Source organism: Electrophorus electricus, chromosome 23 (assembly GCF_041902795.1).
Source record: "Electrophorus electricus isolate QZ-2024a chromosome 23, ASM4190279v1, whole genome shotgun sequence".
In the NCBI taxonomy this organism is placed as follows: Eukaryota; Metazoa; Chordata; class Actinopteri; order Gymnotiformes; family Gymnotidae; genus Electrophorus; species Electrophorus electricus.
This window is the reverse complement of record NC_137519.1, coordinates 1,428,959-1,452,293: the sequence shown is the minus strand read 5'-3', so window position 1 is coordinate 1,452,293 and position 23,335 is coordinate 1,428,959. Positions and strand designations below refer to the sequence as shown.

General features: G+C 42.3%; 1 protein-coding gene across 1 annotated transcript in view; it reads right to left on the bottom strand.

Annotated features, from left to right (window-relative positions):
• Positions 1-23,335, bottom strand: part of creb3l1 (cAMP responsive element binding protein 3-like 1) — a 32,037-nt gene that overhangs the window by 7,529 nt on the left and 1,173 nt on the right. The window contains exons 2-8 of the mRNA XM_027023206.3: positions 11,953-12,157; positions 8,927-9,096; positions 5,866-5,950; positions 3,955-4,196; positions 2,975-3,124; positions 1,539-1,597; positions 473-541 (exon numbers count right to left, since the gene is read on the bottom strand). Coding sequence (XP_026879007.1) covers positions 473-541; positions 1,539-1,597; positions 2,975-3,124; positions 3,955-4,196; positions 5,866-5,950; positions 8,927-9,096; positions 11,953-12,157 — 980 coding nt within the window. The remainder of the gene's footprint in view (positions 1-472; positions 542-1,538; positions 1,598-2,974; positions 3,125-3,954; positions 4,197-5,865; positions 5,951-8,926; positions 9,097-11,952; positions 12,158-23,335) is intronic.

Here is a 23,335-nt window from a genome sequence, read left to right as displayed (position 1 = left end):
CACATTATATATATATATATATATATATATATATATATATATATATATATATATATATATATATATATATATATATATATATACACACACACACACTGTAATGAAGGGTGAGGTGATTCCATGCTGTGTGTGGATGTAGGAGTGTACTGTTATAATGGGATAATGTCCCTGTGTTTTGCGAGCTTCTGTACAGAACAAAAGCCCCCACCTGAGAGATGCCAGTTTACTATCAAATGGCACAATTCAGTGCCAGCACTTTTCAGATTAGAACTGCTTGTGTGTCCCGGCTTCCAGCTCGCACTTAACAGTTGGTAGCCATTTCAGCAGAGTCAGCACACGTGTAACAAACAGCTCACACCAAGTGTGAAATATGCACCATCAGTAAAAAATTATGAAAACATTACCCCACCACACACACACACAAACACACACATACACAAACACATACGTACACTCAAAAGTCCAGTCTCACCTGTTGGCACTTTCGAGTGTCTCCACCTTTTTCCACAATTCATTGTTCTCTGAGGTGTAGTTTTCCACCCTGCACTCAAAAAACACATTTAAACACTGATTACATACATCCATGGCATTATGAGACATTAATGTCTGTATTGTACTTCACTGTCAATAGTTCTGTAGCTAAGATACATGAATAAAAATCTTGCCAATACAAACTTTCCATTTATACTATACAGAGAAAGCATGTTACATGAGAGCCCAGATGACTTTGATTTGTGTCAGTGTGTTTGTGATTAACAGTAAAGCGCAAATGTGTGTGTGTATGTGTGTGTGTGTGTGTGTGTGTGTGTGTGTGTGTGTGTGTTTGTTTTCATGCACATGTGTCTGTGTGTGTTTGTGTTTTCAGTCTATTGTCTCTAGGCTCACTAAAATCTCAGAGCTTAAAAGAACCTGTACAGGCCAGAATGTCTCACACACATGCACATGCATGCACACACACACACACACACACACACACACACACACACACACACACGCGCGCACGCACGCACACACACACGCACGCACACACATGCACATGCACGCACACACGCGCACACACACACACACACACACACACACACACACAATTTATGACATTTTTACGGACCATTGACCATATTGTCATTGGTCTCAACACAGAGATCACACCCATGCCACCAAAGCAAAATAAATAAATAAAGGCAAAACAATCAAGCAGGCAATAGGTGTGCATGCCTGTGTATGCGTGTAAAGATGTGTGAGTGTGTGTGTGTGTGTGTGTGTGTGTGTGTGTGTGTGTGTGAGAGAGACGTTGAGAGAGATGGAAAGAGAAAGTGAGAGAGCATGCATAAGAGAGAGAGAAAGAGAGTGAGAGGGAGAGAGAGACAGAGACAGTAAGTGTATGTGCCAGGGAAGAAGAAGAAGAAGATGGGTAGATGTGGAGGTGTAGAGAGAATGATGAGGCCAGCGTGACAGAATGGAGGATGAACACTGAAGAAAGCAGAGTACCTAGGGGAAAAAGAGAAATAATGAGAAAGAGCAGAGGACTCAGCTCGTACTTTTTCTCCAGACACTCCACATACTCCTTCTTCTTGCGGCGGCTTTCCTGGGCAGAAATCTGAAGAAAGGCAGAGAACCATGTGAGCACAGAACAGATGACTGAAGTGTCCATGAGCACAGAACAAATCACTGATGGTTTTCAACTCATTTACAGTTTTTCTCATTTGGATACACTCTGTAACTGAATTAATACATCAAGAAATTGATAACGTATCCAAAAATCCCATAATTATACAATATTTCTTCACAAATATAAGCATACTCTTATTGATTCAACACAGGTTGCAGTTCTGCTGCACTCATTTTGCAAAATCAAATCAAATAAAAAATTATTTACATAGCGATTTTTACAACAGATGTTGTCACAAAGCAGCTTTACAAATGTCTGAGTCAAAACCCCCAGTGAGCAAGACAAGGGCGACAGTGGCAAGGAAAAACTCCCTAGAGCATGAGGAAGAAACCTTGAGAGGAACCAAGACTCAAAGGAGGGGCCCATCCTCCTCTGCCCGAGGACTGCACACACTTCTCAAGACACTATTCACTTCTTACTGGATACACACCTGTCTCATTTTCCTAAACACTGGCGTCACCAATCAAATCTAAGTATGCCAGTGAACTAAACCATCATCCCACATGTGAAAACACAGTACATCATAATTATCTACTCACATGTCCTAATTGCATGGGGCATATAAACTCACACAATGATTCAGGAAAAAGCCCAACTTGCGTCGCAAAGACAAAACAAAAATGGAGAAAGAAAGACCCCAGAGGGGGAGAGGATGAGGAAGATGAATGATGGGGAAGGCAAATATTTCCAAAGACATCTGAGGAATTCTTATGGATAAAGTATATAAATAGTGGATATAGTGGCTAAAGTATTTTTGGTTTTTTGCATATTTATATAAATGTAAACATGCACTACTACTGCAATATTGCATTTCCCTTTAGTTTATTTTACTGTAATACAGCAGTTCAGAAGTTTGTTTTGTGACTCATCACATTTTACGGTAGATTTGTGAGCAGTTACATGAATATACATATTGTAAATGGCTTACTCACTGGCTGTTTTTGAGGACTTTGTATTTTGATAAAGTGTGTCTTGTATTTTGCAGCACACAGCATTACTTTGCGGTTTGTGTGCATACATACCTGCTGTATGTGTGCGGTGTTCTGTGTATTTGGTTTTGAGGAGTTTTTCAGTCATAAGTACATTTTTTCTCCGTTGGTGTAAGGTTTTGAGAACAGTTTGGTTAAGAATGGTTAAGAGCTTTGGCTTTTTAGTATTGGGAAATATGTGTAATGTTCTGGGAAATGTGTATAACCAGTCAGAAAGATCTGTAACATCAGCTTCCCATTTCCACACGGTGGCAGGGGGTGGAGGCCATGCATGGGTCGTACGGGGGAATAGGCCGTGCAGGCACCAGTCTCTTACCTTGTTCTTGATCTTCCTGCGCACTCGTTTGAGGGCTTTCTCCTCTGTCTTGGTGAGGGGCAGTTTGTTGGGGACAGGGTAGCCCTCAGCCATCAGCGTGCGCTTTTCCTCCTCTGTCAACAGTAGGGGGCCTGACGTGCCCTGCAGCTTCTACAGAAAATCAGCAAAACACAAACAGAACAGAAGCAAAATGCATGCATCAGCTGGCTGAGCAAAAGCGCAGCTTTATCAGCTCATGATTCAGCCGTGAGTAATCAGAAGATGCTTTTGAGCCATTTTTCAGAACAATGAACTAGAACTTTGCTTGTTAGTTGTAACTTATGAATATTTTGATCTTAAACTACTGAAAATAAGACCTTGAATCATGAATGTTTCACCCTACACTGTATAATCAAGTAATAAGTACTTGTATTGTTATTAGTATTCACCCTATAGGATGTAGTATGTAGGGTATAGAATTATGTAAATCTATATCTCTGTAGTGGCTACGAAGTTCCAAAATTGTGCATTTGTGTGTTTACATACTTGTGTCTGTGTGTGATTATGTACTTGTGTTTTTGTGTGTTTACATATTGATGTCAGTGTATTTACATAGTCTTTGTGTGTTTGTGTATTTGTATGTTTATATATTTGTACGTAAACACACAAAATATGTAAATAAACACACAAATATGTAAACACCTCAAATATGTAAACACAGAGGTGTTTATGTATTTGTATGATTGTGTGTTTACGTACTTCTATGTGTGTGTTTATGTATTTGTATGATTGTGTGTTTACGTACTTCTGTGTGTGTGTTTATGTATTTGTATGATTGTGTGTTTACATACTTCTGTGTGTGTGTTTATGTATTTGTATGCTTGTGTGTTTATGTACTTCTGTGTGTGTGTTTATGTATTTGTGTTTGTGTATTTACATACTTCTGTGTGTGTATTTATGTATTTGTATGTTTGTGTGTAGTTGTTTTGTCACTATCTTACATGAGGAGCGGTCAGCAGAGGAGAAGAGGAGATGGCTACAGACGAGCGAGCCTGAATGCGGGCGGGGCTAAGAGGTGGCAGCGAATGAGGACTCTGCAGGCGAGCAGGACTGGATGGAGGCAACGAATGAGGACTCTGCAGGCGAGCAGGACTGGATGGAGGCAGCGAATGAGGACTCTGCGATCCATCACTGTCACTGCTGTGACTGCTGGGAGGAGTGGGTGGGAGCTGTAAGTGCTCCTCTGAAAGGACACAGAATCAGCCTATTAATAAAATTGCTATTAATAAAACTGATCTTAACGGTTATTTAAACTAAAGTAGGGAAGCTGTCTAAATAGCACCTTCCTACAAAAACTCATATAGTACTATATAATATAATACTGTATCTAGAGGCCATAACTGGCCAACCCAAATCCATTCTGAGCTCATCATACAGGACTGTCACGCCTCCCTCAGCCACACCTCCCTTCAAACATGACTGTCACGGGTTCTGTCCCATTTGTCTGCCGCTGCACACTGTGCATTCAGTACTCTTCATCATTGCCTTGTCTAAATTACCCTGATTACTGATGTTTTGGCTGTGCCTGCCTGTTTCTGGATATTTCTGGAGAACAGTCATAATTCAGTGTAATTAATTTTATTTATTTATTCATTATGTACAAAATTAGGAGCCATTTAATTTTTTAGCCTTTTAATTTTTAGTCAGTATATGTGTGTGATTGTGTGTGCATGCATGTGTGTGTGTTTGTGTCCGTGTGTCTTAAGAGACCAGGTGTGCAGTGTTTTTTTGAACCTTTACCCATTCATATTCATCAGGCACCTGCTGTACTACTGTTACTAGTTTTAAAAAGTTGATGAAAACATTTGTCATTCTGTATTTACATTAACTTATTTATTTTATTTGTTATTCTTTTCTTGTTATTTGTTGTCGATTGGTTTGTTTTTGCTGTGAATACACTTTGAGCTACATTTTTATTTATGAATTGATAAGAAAATTATAAACAGTGTGCAGGTGCTACTGCTAAGTCATAGGTGCTTATGTAACGGAATCACATAAACACACAAACTTCCATTTAAAATTAAAATTAGGCACTGTTAGCATCAGTAAGCTGCTCACAATGAGCAGGAAACGTGAGAACTGTGCGATTCTGCAAGCAGCCACTCCATACATGCTGCATTTAATATGAACTCTAAACACACACACACACACACACACACACACACACACACACACACACACACACACACACACAGACACACACACAGACACACACACACACATACACAAACACACACACCACAGAAAGAGAGTATTTATAAACCTGAAGTGAGGCAGACAGGGAGTTGTTGGAGCAGAGTACTACACAGGGCTTCCTGGTGGGGCTCTGAGCTTCTGAGTACTACACAAGGCTTCTTGATGGGGCTCTGAGCTTTTGAGTACTACACAAGGCTTCCTGATGGGGCTCTGAGCTTCTGAGTACTACACAGGGCCTCCTGATGGGGCTCTGAGCTTCTGAATGAAGCCATTCAGATGTAAACTGGCTTGCGCTAGGGGCTTGATGCGTGTTAACCAAGTTATCAATTGCTTCAAAACTAGAAATAAGTAATATGGTGAAAAGGAAACCTTGCATGAAAAGTTTCTCATTAATTACATTTAGTGATATTATAAGAAGAATCATTTCAGTCAGGTGTTTTACATTTTATGGTATTTAGCTAATGCTTTTATCCAAAGCAACTTACAATAATGACTGAACACACCTTGAGCAATTGAGGATTAAGGGCCTTACTAAGGGGCCCAACAGTGGCACCTCAGCAGTGGTGGGTCTTGAACCAGCAACCAACCAATTACAAGTACCTTAACCCCTGAGCTACCACTGCCACTGTGTGCTTTGGGCATGTGTACATACATACCTGTGGGCACGCTGAGGAACTGGTCAGCCTCTCTGGGTTCAGCTTTTATAGTCGGTATTAAGCTGGAGTTCTGTTCTCGGACCCCCTAAACCAACCAGACATAACAAACATTTCACACTGTGTTTCCACTCATCTTTATCTGGACAATCAATATTCAAAATATATACATCCACACTCAGTACCAGTCTCACATCCACACTCAGTACCAGTCTCACATCCACACTCAGTACCAGTCTCACATCCACACTCAGTACCAGTCCCATGTAGTTCATCAGCTAACTGGTTTTCCAAGTCACATCAGATGTGTTAGAGCACAGAAACAGGCTTATCGAGAAAGCACAAGAAAAGCTCACAACAAATTTGATATGCCATTTAGTTATGACGCACAGTTCAATTTAGGTAGTGAGTGGATTTCTTTTTAACTATACACCAGCATTTATTTCTGAAACCTCTGAATAACTTTATATAGAATTTTTTGTTTTTCTAAATTTCTCCACTCTTACTAGAAGAACGCGGTAAGATGTGTAATGTAATCCCACTCTCGGTGTGATACGCATGTGCTGATGTGTTCAGTGGTTTTTGTGCTTATGATGGCATTTAAAAGTGCTTGAGAGAGCATGACTCACACAGCATACACAGTTCAAAATACAGAAAGCATCAACCCAAACGTCTGCACACATGTATACTTGCACACAGGATCCAAACACACACACCTGCTTAGTCTGAGGGAGATTGCGTGTGCTTTATCTGAGTGGATCACTGCTGCTTATAGATTAGCACTGTGTCCATTCCACTTCTTATAGATTAGCACTGTCAATTCCAATATTGACTCTCTCCCAGATGATGTTGGGGATATAATGTGAAGCAAAACTTCTGTTGAAATAATTTTATAGTGATAATACACTTTAGTATAAAATGGCTTGAGTTTGTTTTTTGATTGACATGAGAGCTGGACCCACACTTCCCATAGAACATTCTGGAAACAAGGCATTCTTCCGCAGGTTAAAAATTACATAATGCAGACTAAATTATAGTAATTACTGGACACCATATGATGTCATGTCATCTAGAATATGTACTTATGTACTCATAAAAATCAGTGTCTTTGTCTGTGTTCCTGTCCTCAGTCGCAGTATATTTCTGTCACAGTGGACAGTTGAGAGAAGCAACAAGACAGCAGACCAGCACTCAAGACCTTAGTTTTCTCCAAGCCTGCCACGCTTGTCCATCCCCCTAATTACCCACCGTCCTCAGATTCTTACAGTTCAGTACAGCCATATGTCAGCCAATCAGCAACTGCACCTAAACCTTCAATAAACCTTCAATTTACCATCAATGCTGTCAGTGTTCAGTACAGCCATACAGTGTTCAGACTGTTAGTGTACAGCCATACATCAATCAATCAGCAACCAAACCCTCCACCTCACTGAAGTAAAGTGGGAAGCCAAGACTGGAAAGACAAAAACAGAGAGAAAGACTAGAGAGAGAAGCAGACAGTGTGTGTGTGTGTGTGTGTGTGTGTGTGTGTGTGTGTGTGTGTGTGTGTGTGTGTGTGTGTGTGTGTGTGTGTGTGTGTGTGTGTGTGTGCGTGTGTGTGTGTTTGAGAGAAAGTCACAGCAGAGAACAGAGGTAATCAGAAGGAACAAAAATCCCAGGGTGTCTTACTGGAAAATTAAACTTTACTGGGATATGGCGATATCTGGTTTGTGGTTTTGAACTAGTTAATAACTAGTCTATAACTTCTCTGTCAACGGAAAGTCCTGCCTAACCTTAAGACCACTCTGGTAGTCTGTCACTCAGATAAGCTCCTGTAGCAGAATGGTGCTAGCATGTTTTGCACATGTTTAAAATATAGTATTTACAAAAATACAAAAACTCCAACATCTTCATTACAAAAAGAAAATGAAAAATAAAATGAAAAGATGCTTCTGAGCCTGTCCTATCTGAAGTATTCAGTTGACAAAAAAAAGATATTTGGCATCATTATTTACAGTTGCCCTATACAAACACAGCACACTGGGTGTGCTCAATGACAGCTCATGGTTAAAATTGGATATATTATGAATGGTTCACTCCATGTCTGTTGTGACCATCACTTACGAACGGGAGAGCCATTTATCAAACGCACACAAGTCACACATGAATCACCATCTCATTTGCTATGACACTCTAATTCACTGGGGAAAAATGACCATCCCTCAAGATGAAAAACTACTCCATAGTGGAGGTGGACTTTCAGGTGACTGTATCCCCTCAAATGTAAGGGCCGATGCAGCCGTACTGCTCGAGTGGTGCAGGCTCTGTTATGCCTGTAGGCGTGGCCAGCTCCAGCAGATCCCATCCCAGTACTGCAGCTATGACTGAAACAGCTGGAGCTCAGACTTAGGGTTCATTGAGCTGAATACACACACACACACACACACACACACACACACACATACACACAACCAGCTGCCAGCTGACTACGAGAAGAGTTCAGGATGTGTGTGTGCGCATGTGTGTGTGTGTGTATGTATGTGTGTGTGTGTGTGTTCTATTTTATTCTTTTCCAAATACAGCAGTGGTCCTCTTGGATCTCAATGTTTGTAAGGTTTATCAGTGTTTGTAATGTTTATCAGCATTTGTAAAGTTCATCAGCTTTTCCATTAATTCAATAATCCCTGGTTTCTATCCAATGCAACTTTTGGATCAACTATGATAAACATTTTATAATGGACAACAGAATAAATTCACTGAGTGCATTGTTCTTTTTCTAATCCCAGACATATATTCTAGGAATCATACATGATGTAATGATGCAGTGGTATTATAATTATTATAGCTGTGCTAGCAGTATTTGATACTCTTGAAAACATTTCCTCATTAGGCTAAAACTACCTCTCAGTCTCTTTACATTCAAACTACTTACACCTCTCAGTCTCTTTACATTCAAACTACATACACCTCTCAGTCTCTCTACATTCAAACTACATACACCTCTCAGTTTCTTTACATTCAAACTACATACACATCTCAGTCTCTTTACAGTCCCAGGACTTCATTAGACTGTCATAGCACTTACCTTGTCATGAGTGTGGCGTCTCTGTGGAGGCGGGGCCAGGTTAAGTGGCTGAGCAGCACTGCTGGAGCTGAGCAGAGTTGGCGTAGTGACAGGAGAGGCCTCGGCCAGGAGGTTGGGCTCTCGCTTCACAAGGATGGCAGTCAGGTCCTGGGTGAAGTCCCACATGCCCTCTGTGTTTAAACACATACATCAACGATCAGCAAAGGGGACGCTAAAGGCTCTAACGCCTTCAGAAGAAATATGGTGGAAATCATGAACGTGGTCTCAGGATTGCAAATTCCCAGGAAAACTTAACGTTGGGGTCAGTGTTTGGATCATGTTTATTGTCGTTAGCTTTTCTCAAGTTTCTGTATGAAATCAAGTGAAATCGTGTGCGTTATATTTGCAACAATTTCTCACATGTTCTCAGGGTGATAATCCAGCAGCAGATTAAAGGAATTATACACACAAGAATTCAGATTAGATCTTTTTTGTGTATCTTTTATTGAGTACATTCAACACCTTGGTTACTATGATAGCTCTTCAGTCAGATATTGTAACATAAAAACTTGCTTATTTCATCAAGAGATAAATTAGACATGCTTTTATACTAAAATAGTCCCTACTTCAAAGTTTTGTAAAACATTTAGAACAGTCCAAAATAGACTATTATTAATGAACAAAACTTTATGTCATCATCTACAGTAGTAAATGCCTGAGGCTATCTATATACACTTTGTAAAATGTCTAAAAAATTCTTTGTTTTATTAATTAATGTTTTATTAATGTGTTAAGGATTTTAAGTGGAGACCTTATCCACAATCAGACACAGTACCGTACTGCAGATTACGTATGAACTATAATCAGTCCCAATACCATACAGCAGTTCACATTTGGAAGGAAAAATAACTGGAGGCCATCAGAGGCCGTCCAAGGCACGTGCCCACCATGTTAGCTAGATTTATGATCTGAAAGCTAACACAAACCAGCCTCCCTTTCTCCTGGCATATGAACGGCAGGCCAGGCCAGCGTGACTCGAGTGGCTGTTTCCTGTTGTAAGCAGAAAGTCAGGGGGTACAGCCATTGTGGAGATTTTAGAGTAGGACAGCGTACACCTGGAGCCAGGGGTCCTTGTTACCACCACAGCCTGTTTGTTTGTGCCCCTGATGGCAGGATCGATAAAACATTATATGGCCTTGTAAAAAAAAGACAGCTGGTTTTGATGTCAGGCTTCTGCAGCGCAAGGAAAGCTGTGGGGCTGTGATTAGGGGTGAGAGAGGAAAGCTCCCCATGGCTCTCTCCCACTTGCAAGAGGGATGTCAGGTTTGGACTCCAGTGGGGAAGCCCAGGGGAGAATCATTTATACAGCAGATTAATTCCTTTGAGCCCCGCTGAATGTAACACAATCCAAAAGAAATAGGCTCTCAAGTGGAGCTACTGGTGTGCATCAGGGGTGGATCCTTGGCACATTTCAGATCTCAAAGCTAATCAGAGTGACTCAAAACTCTACAAGCGGCCACTTAAATCAGGTTCTATAATGGATTTCTAAAAATTCCAATTTCAGTCCCTGTCCTCAAAGTGGACACCATGCAAACCAAGCTGAGCTCAACATAAACACACATAAGCACCTTTTACACTGAACAGCATTATCCTGTTTGCTGTCCTCATGTGAACCCCATTTGTCAACTCTGATGTGCCTCATATTTCTCAACAATAGCTTCACTAAGTCTGCATATAATTATTTCAATTTAGCATGGAAACCTCTTGGAGCCTCTTGGAACCCATGCCCCACCCCCATCAGCTTTACCATCTGGGGCATAAGGGTGGATCAGCTCAGCTTTGAAGTTTACGCTACAGCATAGACCAATGAGGTTGGTCTTATAGTAAGAAGAGTTCACTCCAGCAGTGAGAAGGGGGGGAGTGCTCATTAGCTGTTTAAAGCAAACAGAAAGAGGGCAATAAAACAGCAAGTGCACACTTTAACAGCCTGCTATCACTAAACAAGCATTTTAAAAGTGGAGACAAGAAATGATGACACACTACTATATTAAACAGTATTCCATGGATGCTTAAACTACTACGAGATTACAAAGTTATGGAATGTTTAGTATTTTCTGAAATCCTAGACGTTCCTGAAACTGAAACTATCAAATGTTGCAATGTAAACTATATAAACTGTATGACTTGAAGCATCTGTAGCTTGAATCTGTAGCTCTATCAGAAGGAGCTAAGGGTCCAGACTGTGGTCAGGGTTTCCCCCCATGACAGAGGGGTGGTGTTGCCACTCCATTCAGACACAACTCAAATTTGGGATGATGCAAAATTCGGGATGAGCAGCCAGAATATTTTTACACAGGCTTAGAATCACCCCACCCCACCCCCTCACACCTCACCACGCATGCCCCCAACACACACATGCCCCTGCACACACCACCTACCCCAACGCCAGCAGCTTACTTTTACCTTTCCCCAGCTGAATAAAATCTGGAGAGCAGATACAGTCTTTATTTTACTGATGCTTTGAACTTAGCCTTGGCGAGAGAGAGAGAGAGAGAGAGAGAGAGAGAGAGAGAGAGAGAGAGAGAGAGAGAGAGAGAGAGAGAGAAGGGGAGAGGGATAGAGGGAGGGAGGGGGAGAGAGAGGGACATTGAAACAGAGAGAAAATATGTGCATTGGCTGTCTTCCCGGAATCCCCACTTCTGTTGGCTGTGGGAGACTCTGAGCGTTTGGCCACAACTCTGTCAGGGAACCCTGTGCTGCACAGGAGCTTCAGGAGAAAGGGCAGACAGAGACAGAGAAAGAGAGGAAGAAAGAGAGAGACACACACAGAAGGAGAAAGAGAGAGAGAGAGAAAGAGAGAGAGAGAGAGAGAACATCTCCTATCTGGTCTATTTTGATGAGTATATAGGAAGTACATGAGGACAGCATTGATACAATAAAAGACAGCAGGTAGAAAGGGCCTGAAAGAGTTGGATGTTGAATCAGTGCATCTGCTTGTGTGTACAAGCCTGTCTGCCTGTACGCGTGTGACTGCTGGAGACCCTCACCGGCGTCCTCGTCTGATTTGATAGGCATGGAGGGGCTCTGCGGGGCGGAGTCGCCGCTGAGTGAGTAGCTGTGCTCCTGCTGGATGTCGGGGTTCGGGGGCTCCAGCTCCACGTCCAGAAGCGCCGGACGCTCAGCCAGCAGGTGATCATCAAAGAAACTGCTGAAGAGCTCGTTGGAGAAGTCCTCCATCTGCTCAGAGAAGTGCTGCAGGAAATGCAAACCCAGACACAGTTCAGGCCATAACTGTGATTTATGTCAGAGAATTTATTTATTGTCATATATACTCACAGAAATGCATAAACCACCATAGACCTGAGGTTATTACAGAAATACTACAGATGACAGGGGACCACTGGGATATCTAGTCAGGCTGTATGGCTTTGAAAAGGAATTTTATACATCCAGAAAGTCTATGGATCAAAAACTTCATCTGATAGGGCTGACATTCACCCTCCGTGGATATTGCACTATGAAGACATTTAGAGTTCTAATTCTAGTTCCTTATAGAACAATGGATGTTGTGGTAGTTTTATTAAATCCACTGTTTCATAAAAATAATAAATGAATAGCTTTTTGACTCACACACTCAGAGATTGATTGCTCTGAAATAAAAGTTATTATCTTGAACTGGTGATAGAACAAAAGGTGAATTACATCTACCTGTTGGAGTTGGTGCATGTGTGTAAAAGGGGTGAGTGAGACATGCATTTGTGTGAGTATGTGTTTGCTGAGAAGGGGTGTGACAAAGGTGTATAAGGACCTGAAGATGTTTACATCCTGGTGAACAGGTGTGTGAGTGACGCATGTGTGGACAGCTGAACACAAGGACAAGCTACAGGTGACATCTGTGCGCATAGACGCGCACGCGCACACAGACACACACACACAGGCACGCACACACGTGCACGCACACACGTGCACGCACACGTGCACACAAACAGACACACACATACGTACACACACAGCGCATAATTAAGATTTTCACCAGGATACAACATTGCCACTCCACCTGTGTGTTCCCAGAGAAGTCCTTGACTGTTTGGTGATATGCACACAGAAAGAGAAAAGGGTTAGGGTCTGTACTTCTGTTGGTATGCACAGGGTCTGTACCTCTGTCTGTATGCACAATGTCTGTACTTCTGTCTGTATTCACAGGGTCTGTACTTCTATGCTATAATGCCTTTTGGAAATTCAAGTTGAAGAATTTACTTCTGTCCACATTATCAGAGGAATAGAGAACAAGGGGGTTCCACCTGGACTCAAAACTGGTGCAGTCAGAGCCTAATAAACTCCACTGCCTATGTAGTATTATGCTGGTGCAGTCAGGGCCTGGTGAACACCACTTCCCCCTGAAGTGATAGTCTTCTCGATCATCTCTGTGAACATCTATACAGGTTAGAGACTCTTCTGGAAAGCATTTTACTGTTAAGGGAAGAAATGATGAAACCTGCTGCCAGTGTTTGGAGAACGCGCATTTTGGAACCACGCTGACCGTGGGGTACACTTATTGGCATAGCTCCCCTGCAGTCAGAAGTAGCATAATGACTATGGCTGAGCGCATAAGCATAAACAGTCCCACCCTGAAGCTTTGATGTGCGGTTCCTGCTGCTCATTTGCAGGCTGGATGTATGGACAGACCTCGGTAATCCAGACTGAACAGAGGACAGACTTTGTGGCGGTTTAATAAGCAGAACTGCAGTTTATAGTGTTTTATCAAAATGAGGGTGGGAACACTGTCATTAGCTGAGAAGCCTCAGTCACTTATGGTCTTTTAAGCCCAAGCAATAAAACAGATACAGAATGAAAATGTAATAGTTGCAGTCACAACTACAAGCATCGACATCAGGCACTAGCTGTTTAATTAGGGACACTGATCTTAATGTTGTGCTTTATAGGTGCATAATTATTATGGAAAGTGTATTGCACAGTTTTTCTGCCACACTCCCATTCATCACTGATCATATTCTGACCACAGAGCCCCTGCTGACAGCACATTATTTCAGTGATGGACCATTCCTCACAGACCAGTGACCATCACCCATCAGCAACATCGTACTGGGTGCTGGTCTGGGACAAGTGTATCAGAATGTATTAAGCACAGAAATGTTGACAGAGGTTTTACACAACAGTGTCACTTCATACAAATTGAGAGTGAGAGCTGCCTCTCAGAAACGTAGAGCCAATCGCAGTCTTTAGGGTAAAAAAAAACAATACTGATAAACCGACACTGATAAATGGTTGGATGATGGCCAACACTAATACATAAGAACAGATAGAGAGAGGTCATCAACACAAAGGTGTTTTTAATCACTCCCTATTTCCAAAAAAAGAGAATGTGCATAAAGATTTCCATAAAGAAATTTGAGATAAATTTTGTATAACAGACAAATGCATTTTGAATTTCTGATGCAGTAGATAATGAGGGACAGTCAGCATGAGCGCTTGCAGTTAGAGGGGCTCAATGTCCAGCCAGTGCACACCACCACTGTGTGCCAAGATGATGCAAGAGCAGTGAAATTCCACATCTGGAGGGTTTGGGGGTAGGGGGGCGGGGCAGTGGGAAGAAGGGGAGGAGAAGCACATTCCAGACTGGCACAGGGAAGCCTGGTTGTTCCCGGGGTGAAGCGGTGAGTGGGGGAGTGCTTAGTCTCCCAGTGGCCCCAATATCCTCTTGGATCCCTTTTTCGGGTCAGAACCCAGAGGAGATAAACAGAGCTCCTACCAGGCTGACTGACTTTCTCCATCTGGTCTATTTAAAGTTCCACCACAGGAAAAAAAAAAAAAGCTTTATGAAAAAAAGTATTCCATTTTATTTAATTTATTTAGATAGTGCTTTTAAGAACAGACTATGTCTCAAAGTGGGTTTACAGCTTTACTGTGTAGTTACTGGAAAAGCATTAGACTCTGTTTGATCTGTCATATTAACTTTAATTAAAATGCACCCAAATTTCACTTTAGGGGCTTGCTAAATGACATGTTATGGGGAAGCGACAGAGTGTCTGAGAATGTCAAATTTAAATTCTGGTATTTCCAGGTGAGATCTGCTCAAAGAAAGAGCGACTTATGGATCGCAGTATTACCTGCATTGCCTGCTTTGGGGAAATAATAGGTTACTCTGCTAGCATGAGACACATACACACACACATGTGCACACATGCACACACACGCACACACACACACACACACAGCGGGGGTAGATACAAGGCTTTAAAGCACACAGCCTGTCAATCTGTTGATTCATGCCAACAATTGTTTAATAATTTTTTTTTACAGTTCCCAGTTTCCAGAAGAGCATGCTGTTCTGTCAGGAGGCTGGTGCTGTCTGACCTCACACTGGGCCCATTCCCTGCTTTACATCATTCTGTGACCACTTATACTGCAAAGTGCATAGTTCTTACTTTTCACTTCTGATCAGATGCACTTTACTTCTGATCTAATCATTTGCTTCTAAACCCATCTACAAACAAGAGATATATCCTGACCCAAAACCCTAACCCTAACCCTAATCCAGAGACATGTTGTGACCCATGACACATCCTCCATGTAGTAACTGTGCAATGAGAATGTATGACCTTTGCATTGGTGCAGCCTCTGCTTGGTTTGGTAGTTGCACTGAAGCTGCAGAAGCTCTTCCTCCCTCCCTCCTCCCCAGCCCCCAGGGCATGTTTGCCTCTGGCTGTAGTTGTGGTTTAGCTGTGTAACTTTCAGGTCTATCTAAACTGTGACAGAGGACAGAGAGTGGATGAAACAGAGTGAGAGTGGGAATTTTGCAAATAATAATTAAACATTTTTTTTATTTGCTCTGAAAAGAGACTCAAATAATCTAATTTAGGTGCCAACCTAATTATTATTAATTAATTATTAACCAATTAATATTATTAATCAATTGTTATTTCTTTTCTTTTTTACTCTGATCTGGTCCTCTTCACATGTTGGCTCTGACTGTAGACAAATTTAGTTAAACCCAAAACTTCAAACCCAACTTCATTAAACAAAATGAAATTGTCTTTTTTTTCTTAGAAACAGGCCCAGTTTTCAAACTTTCCACTGCAGTTAATGTCATTTAAAGAATCTGTGGGATTTTAACTTGTGGCTATTTTCTCAAAATGGAAAACAGCAGTAGTGTACATGCATGGCATTGCCATACTTTCCCTGTTTTTAAAAGAAACAGCGCGGTTGTCCCAGGGCCGGCGAGAGCCGTCTAACGCCAGAGCGCCGGTCATGCCTCCGACACGCACCGCATTCCATTCCTGGTTCCCCACCCCATCCGTGCTACAACCAATCCGAACACGGTATGCAAATAACGCTGCCGCTGGTGGTTTCTGAAGCAGGAGTGCAGGGTATGCATGGAGGAGTGCGATGTAGGGAAAAGTATCTCACACACTGGAAAAACAAAAGGCCCAGATAACAGCACAAATCGGGAGTGGAATAATGGAGATGGCCAAGCACAGCGGCATCTGGAAATCTACACCTTATGCTGTAAGAATGATTTGCTTTTAGTAAATGAGTCACACACCAGTGGAAACTCATTTCACTCAAAGGGACCAAAAAGGAGTGGGAGAAATGAGGGAGAAATACTTGAGAAACTGAAGGTGGATTTAAAAGACCTTAGAAGTTTGGATAAGAATTCCATATTCTACAGTTTAAGATTAATATGGTATATCTAGTGCCATAACTTTTTAAACACTTATTTACAGTAGTCTTTCCAGATGGTTAGGGCTGTGTTTGATACCTTTGACTCTCTTCGCTTTGACTCTCTTCTCTTTGTGGGAATTCTATCTGAATATTTCACTTACTCTCTCCCTCACACTCTTCATTCCAAAGTTGCACATCTGTGCTTTTAAAAGCAGTTCACATTCTGAGTCGTATTACTGTTGGCAGAGTTAACAAACATCAGACGTGAGAGAAATCAAGCCAGCTGACAGAGATCAGCCTCTGACAAAGTTCCAGTTCACCAAGGGCAACAGAGATCTATCTGCAGCCAACCTCATTAAGATCAATGCCGCATGGGTAATGAGGCAGACACAGCAGATAGGGCCACGCTGGAAGGAGTGCATGGAGGTCACAGGTGAATGCAGGTTTGTTCGAAGAGCCTGTTTGTTCTACTCAGTGCTTCACCAACTTCCATCCTACAGAGGTGCACAGCTCACCCTAATGAACTGGCACCACAGCTCCCAGTGCCCCCTGCCTGCCTCGTTCTCCATCTCTTTCTCAAAATCTCACTCTATTCTCCTCCTCCTCTACTGCTGCTTTTCTAAATTCTGAGTTCAGATCTTTCTTTAGTCCTGCAGGCAGCCACAGGCTAGGAAAACCACAACCACAGCAGACAGTTAGGCAGGGAAACGGTACTACTGCTGCCCTTCCCCCACACAGTAACCACGGAAGACCATCAGCGTCGTGCTCCTTAGTCTGAGAGCGAGTCACCGTGTCTTTGCTTATATACCCACTATCCTCATCTCTACAGAGTTCATCCTCAGACGGAGATTAAGAATTAAAGTAATTTCCCATCTCCAAATCTTTTACTGACTAGTGTCTCATCACAGTTGGTGGTTGGTGATGGGGTTGGGGGATGATGGTGTTCAAGTGGTCACCAGATGGGCCTCCACCCGTTCCATAGCCTTTAATTTCTGCTGAACAGACTCCTGCCTAGTAGCACAGAACCAAACACTGGCTTAGCCTATACACACCCAGCAGAACCAAATACTGGCTTAGCCCATACACACCCAGCAGAACCAAACACTGGTTTAGCCTATACACACCCAGCAGAACCAAACACTGGCTTAGCCCATATACACCCAGCAGAACCAAACACTGGTTTAGCCTATACACACCCAGCAGAACCAAACACTGGCTTAGCCTATACACACCCAGCAGAACCAAACACTGGCTTAGCCTATACACACCCAGCAGAACTAAACACTGGCTTAGCCCATACACACCCAGCAGAACCAAATGCTGGCTTAGCCCATACACACCCAGCAGAGCAAAGAGGACAGGGATTTAACACATACCACATCCTAAGAGAATTTAATCTTCAGGAGTAAACTAGAGCAGCTGAACTTCATTACCTCTATTGAGAAAATTCATGTTTGGCAGAAACAGTATGTATGTGTCTACACCAATTAGGTTTAGGTTAAATCAAAGTACTGCTGAGTAAGATGAAAGTTTTCATTAGTAATGTACACATGGCCCTCAGGAAAGGGTGGTATGTGGGGAAACAGAGGAATTTGTGTCTATGGGCTCAACAAAAAAGCAGGGCAGACTTCTGCAAACCATGGCATCTGCATCCTGTGTTTACTCTGCACGTTACCCTCAGAGACCTACAGTGCTTTAAGAGACTGCATCCAGCAAAGTCTTACAGACGTTCTGAGGCACTGCAGGGGAGCACTGAGCTGCTGAGGCTGTAGGGTGTTCCAGGCTCTCACAGACAGATTTTATGTCACAGGGGGAGTCCAACAGGCACTGTAACACAGTGCTGACATCACGGGGTCAGTCCAACAGGCACTGTGACACAGCACCGAGGCAGAGAGAAGAAACCGTAAAACTGAGGTTTTATGACAAGAGCTACAGATAACTGAAGTGTCCATAACATTTTTTTACAAACTGAAGTGCAGAGCATGCATTCGGGAATTACAACCTGCAGAGAGACCCCGCATGCTCATAAAAGAACACTGTAACTTTTTTATTTCACAAACTGCCATCTCTTTAAAGACACTAAGTTTCCATAGTTATTAGACACAACTAGTTTCAAACACCAAAACAGAAATTAAAATGCACACAACATAATGCAGTTATCCAATAAGATACTCCAGGAGGATAAAACTAAAAGCTACTTTCCCTAATGGAACAGTTAGAATGCTGTTACTCTAAATTAATCTGGATTGGGAAATCTTTAGTCATATCCGCAGTCTGTGATAACCCAGCACCATCCAGCCCATGTGCTCCAGGTTCACCTGACTGATCATTACATCATCAACTGCTGCATCTGGATTGCTCTCAATGCCACATTTTGCAGTTTAGCTATCTAATTCTAGTGCTACACTATAGCCAGAGAATGCTAAATCTTGGAGCTACAAATAGACCATGTGACCATCTGAACATGCAGTACCGTGGAACAGTATAAAAATGTCCATTGTTTACAAAAATCATTTTGATTCTTTATGAGAGGGTCAGGAGGAGTTGAGGTTCAACATCCATCCTTCCTTATCTAACAGAGTCAGCAGTCGAGGCTGGAGGGACAGCTCAGCAAAGGAGGGGTAACAGAGACAGTATCTGTCCAGACCAGCTCAGTGAAAGAGGGGTAACAGAGACAGTATCTGTCCGGACTAGCTGAAAATGTGGAGGTGTGCTCTAATCTGAGCTCAAACATACCTGCAATAACTGGGTTTAACACCTCTGCACAACCCCACAAAGGAACATCATCATTAGGCTACTTTACGTGACCTGCAACTGAACTAGAGGAGACTCAAGTCAAAGCCAAGCGGGGTCTTTACAAATCATTCCAGAAATCGACACTCATGAGGCAAAAATGGAGATTCTGCAGGCAGGGCAGATTCCAGCAGCTGCAAAAAGGGTCCTGGACCCTTTTACTGACTATTTCACAAATGCTCAAAGAACTATGTAAAGCATCCACAGATTAGACCAAGGCCCAGGACAAAAAAAAAAACCAGACAAACTGGCATAGCAGGAGCTTTAATGTCGAAATTAACACAGCCAACAGTGACGTACCAATGCACACAGATTTGGTTTTAGGGTGTGTGTGTGTCAGAGAATACAGTTCACAGTGCTTCCACACCTTTGTTGTCATCAGTAATGTGGTCAGGCCTGAAGAACCGACAGAAGGAGGGAAATATACATGTTTAACCTTTTGAGAGCGAAATCCATGGTGACGTGATGGAATAATGCAAGTGGCATGACTGACGCCAATGCTGAGGTCATATCACTGTTTCTGTTAATGATGGTTGAAACATATTCACTTTCGCGCTACACAAAAATGCACGTGGAAGGGCACCACTAATCCACTATGAGGCACCACTATTATTATGTGTCAGTCTGTGAAGAACTATTGTCAAGAATAAAAGAACAATGTGACTGATATAAAAAAAAATGTAATTAGAGGTGAAAAAAACTTAATTAATTAATTAGAAAAAGATATATATATATACACACACACACACACACACACACACACACACACACACATACATCTTATACATGAAATTGTTTAATTAAGTTCCAGAATAAAAATGATGTAATAGTGATAAGGACATGAACCTCCAAACCAGCATCACAGATGGAGAAGGAGAGTCTGTATCCTTCCACCACCTTTCCCAGTCATCCCACATTCACAAAGTTCTGCTTACAGTGCAAATGGAAGTGTCTGTGTGAGTAATGTGAAATGATCATACCCTCTACTTTTTATTCCATACATCAAGAATATTCCACCCTTTTAAGAGTGCTTTCTCTCTCAGACTCAGGGCAGTCTGGAGTGAAAGGAATGTGCTTCTTCTTCCCTTCTGCACAATCCTCTTCTCCACTCTTCTCTCCATCATCCCCTAAAGCATTTCTTCAGGTCTTTTGGCCTGGCCTCCACTGATACCTCACAGATCTCACACACACTTTTTCTGCACAATCTTCCCTAAAAGTTCCCCTATGTAATTTACCTACCCCCCATCACCCCGAAACTCCTACACTATGTCCTACACTATGTCCCACTGAATGAAGTCCTACGGTACTGAATGAATTCCACATTAGGGATTTTTGGTGTGAAAGAGACATTAATAATCCCAGTACAGAAACAGTAAAGAAGCTCTGTACAGAGGAATTTTTAGGTTGACAGTACAAATACGCTCTTGTACCATCAGGCCCTACCCTATAGCATATTGTTGTAGCATTACCTGTTGGAGAAAACGCCTAGCGATGCTCTTGCTATTCATGACAGGTGAGACCGGTCAAACCTGTAAATACCTTTTTCTCTATTTATCATAGCCATTCAGATATGCTTTGCAAAACAATTAAAGTCTGTTGTACTAGTATGCAGACACACTTGCTGCCTCACTCACGTGCTGTGTATAAGTTATCGGAAGCACTGCCGAGATAACACTGACCTAATGTGGCAATACTTCATATATTCAATAAACAATTTTAAGGATACACTTTTCTTTAAGGCCACATTTCTGAGTTCTTTCCTCTGAAACTACTTTAAAAGATCCTCATGTGTAGCAATGGAAGTGTTTCCTTTTTAACAGAACCTCAGCTGACTTTCTGTCTCACTATATTAATAAACATAAGTTCATTAAAGTGTATTAAAAACAGACAAGAAGAGACAGACAGACAGAGAGACAGCTGTAGTGTGTGTTTTTAGGAGGTGCACTGTGATTCACTCCCTCCTAACCTTTCTCCTCAGTTTATAAGTCAGGGCCAAGAAACCAATGCTAAAATGCAGAGAGCAGGAGTAAATGGAGTAAGTCTTTCAAGCTAATAAATAAATAACAATTTAACACAAAAGGAGCAGTGCAGTTTAACATAGGCAAGATCTCTCTGTTGGAGTTCAGAGCTACCCTGTGGAAACTTATACAAATGGTAGCATGGGACTTCCAACCATAAACATGAGCCATACAATTACTCTTAACTCAGGATTTGTGAGCACACAGACAGACAGACAGTCAGACAGACAGACACACACACACACACACACACACACACACACACACACACACACAACCGCACTGTGGAGACATTCCTGGTTATAAATAAATCTCTGAAATGACCCACCTACACTTATACCCCGTAATGGCAGACTAAAACAAATGCACTCTATTATCCATCCTCAAGGAGGTGGGGTGTGTGAGTGTGTGTGTGTGTGTGTGTGTGTGTGTGTGTGTGTGTATGTGTGTGCGTGTGTGTGCATGTGTGTACTGGGAACTGCTTCCTCCCTAAGGGAACAAAGTCAGTCATTCACTGAACCTGTCAGGGCAAGAATCTCACATACTCAACTCATAGCAGGGCAGGGGGACACAAAGTGCTCCAACATGGACTGCTTTCCTTCCTCTCTCTCCCTCTCTTTCTCTCTCTCTCTATCTGTCTATCTATCTTTCTCTCTTTCACAAACACACAGACAGACACACACATACAGTAACTGCCCAGCCATTACATACACACAAACCCGTTAACTGTCCTTACTCATTTCTGTCCTCTCTCCCTCTTGTTATATTACCCTAACCTCTCTGATTCTTTATCTCTATCCATGTCCAGCTCTCTCTCTGTCACACAAACTCTCTCACTCTTCAGCACACACACACACACACACACACACACACACACACACACACACACACACACACACACACACACACACATACACTCTCTCTCTCTCCCTGCTTCACTATAGTCAAGTCCTTAAAAGAGTCCACCTGCTGCAGAACAGCTGCTGCTAAGCACTGAACACCTGGAGCTTTTATAATGGACCTCTTTCCCACCCAAACACTCCTTATTACATTCAGCACATCCCAGAATGGGCAGTGCACTGGGTCACCAGTTAGTTTTTCAGATCCCACACATGCAGTCTACAATTCCTTTAGTTTTAGTGAAGTGCTTTTGACCTTTTGAAACCTTTTATATACCATTCAAATTCAGAAGGCAACTTGATAAACCAACTCCAGTTCTGACTATGAGAGTCACATTTTAAAATAAATGTTAAATCTCAAATAAAGGTTGTCTGGTCTTTCACAGCTGTTTCAGTGATGTTTCCATCTGAGGTATGAGTAGTGTTGAGATCCCCGGCATGTGTGTGAGGCCACTATTGGGGTTAGTTTAAGACTGCAGCTACTGGACTCTCTGAGTCACAGGGCATGGAGGGAGATATAGAGAGGGAGGGAGAGATGGAGGATGACAGGGTTGGAGGGGGAGATGGAGGAATATTGAGGGGGATGGATGATGATGTGGATGGAGGAAGATAGCGGTATGGAAGGGATGGAGGGTGATGGGTGGGGAGGAAGATGGAAGAGGAGATGGGGGGGTGATGGGGGACTTAATGAATCCCATGCAGATGAGCTACTCCACTGACCCTACAGAGGGCAAAAAGCCAGACTCCTCTTCACTGCTCCACTTTTTTAACATGACTGGCCCATCCTGATAGTAGAATAAAGCTAATTATTTCTGTACCTCCTGGAGTAAAACAAACAAACAAACAAACAAAAAACACAGTGACCAGAGAGAGAGAGAGAGAGAGAGAGAGAGAGAGAGAGAGAGAGAGAGAGAGAGAGAGAGAGAGAGAGCAAAGGTGATGGAGATAAAATGATAGAGTGTGGGAGACAAACAAAAACACGGAGGATGACAGAATCTGCTACCGATGGTGATATAGTGTGCCTTACAATGCTTTTA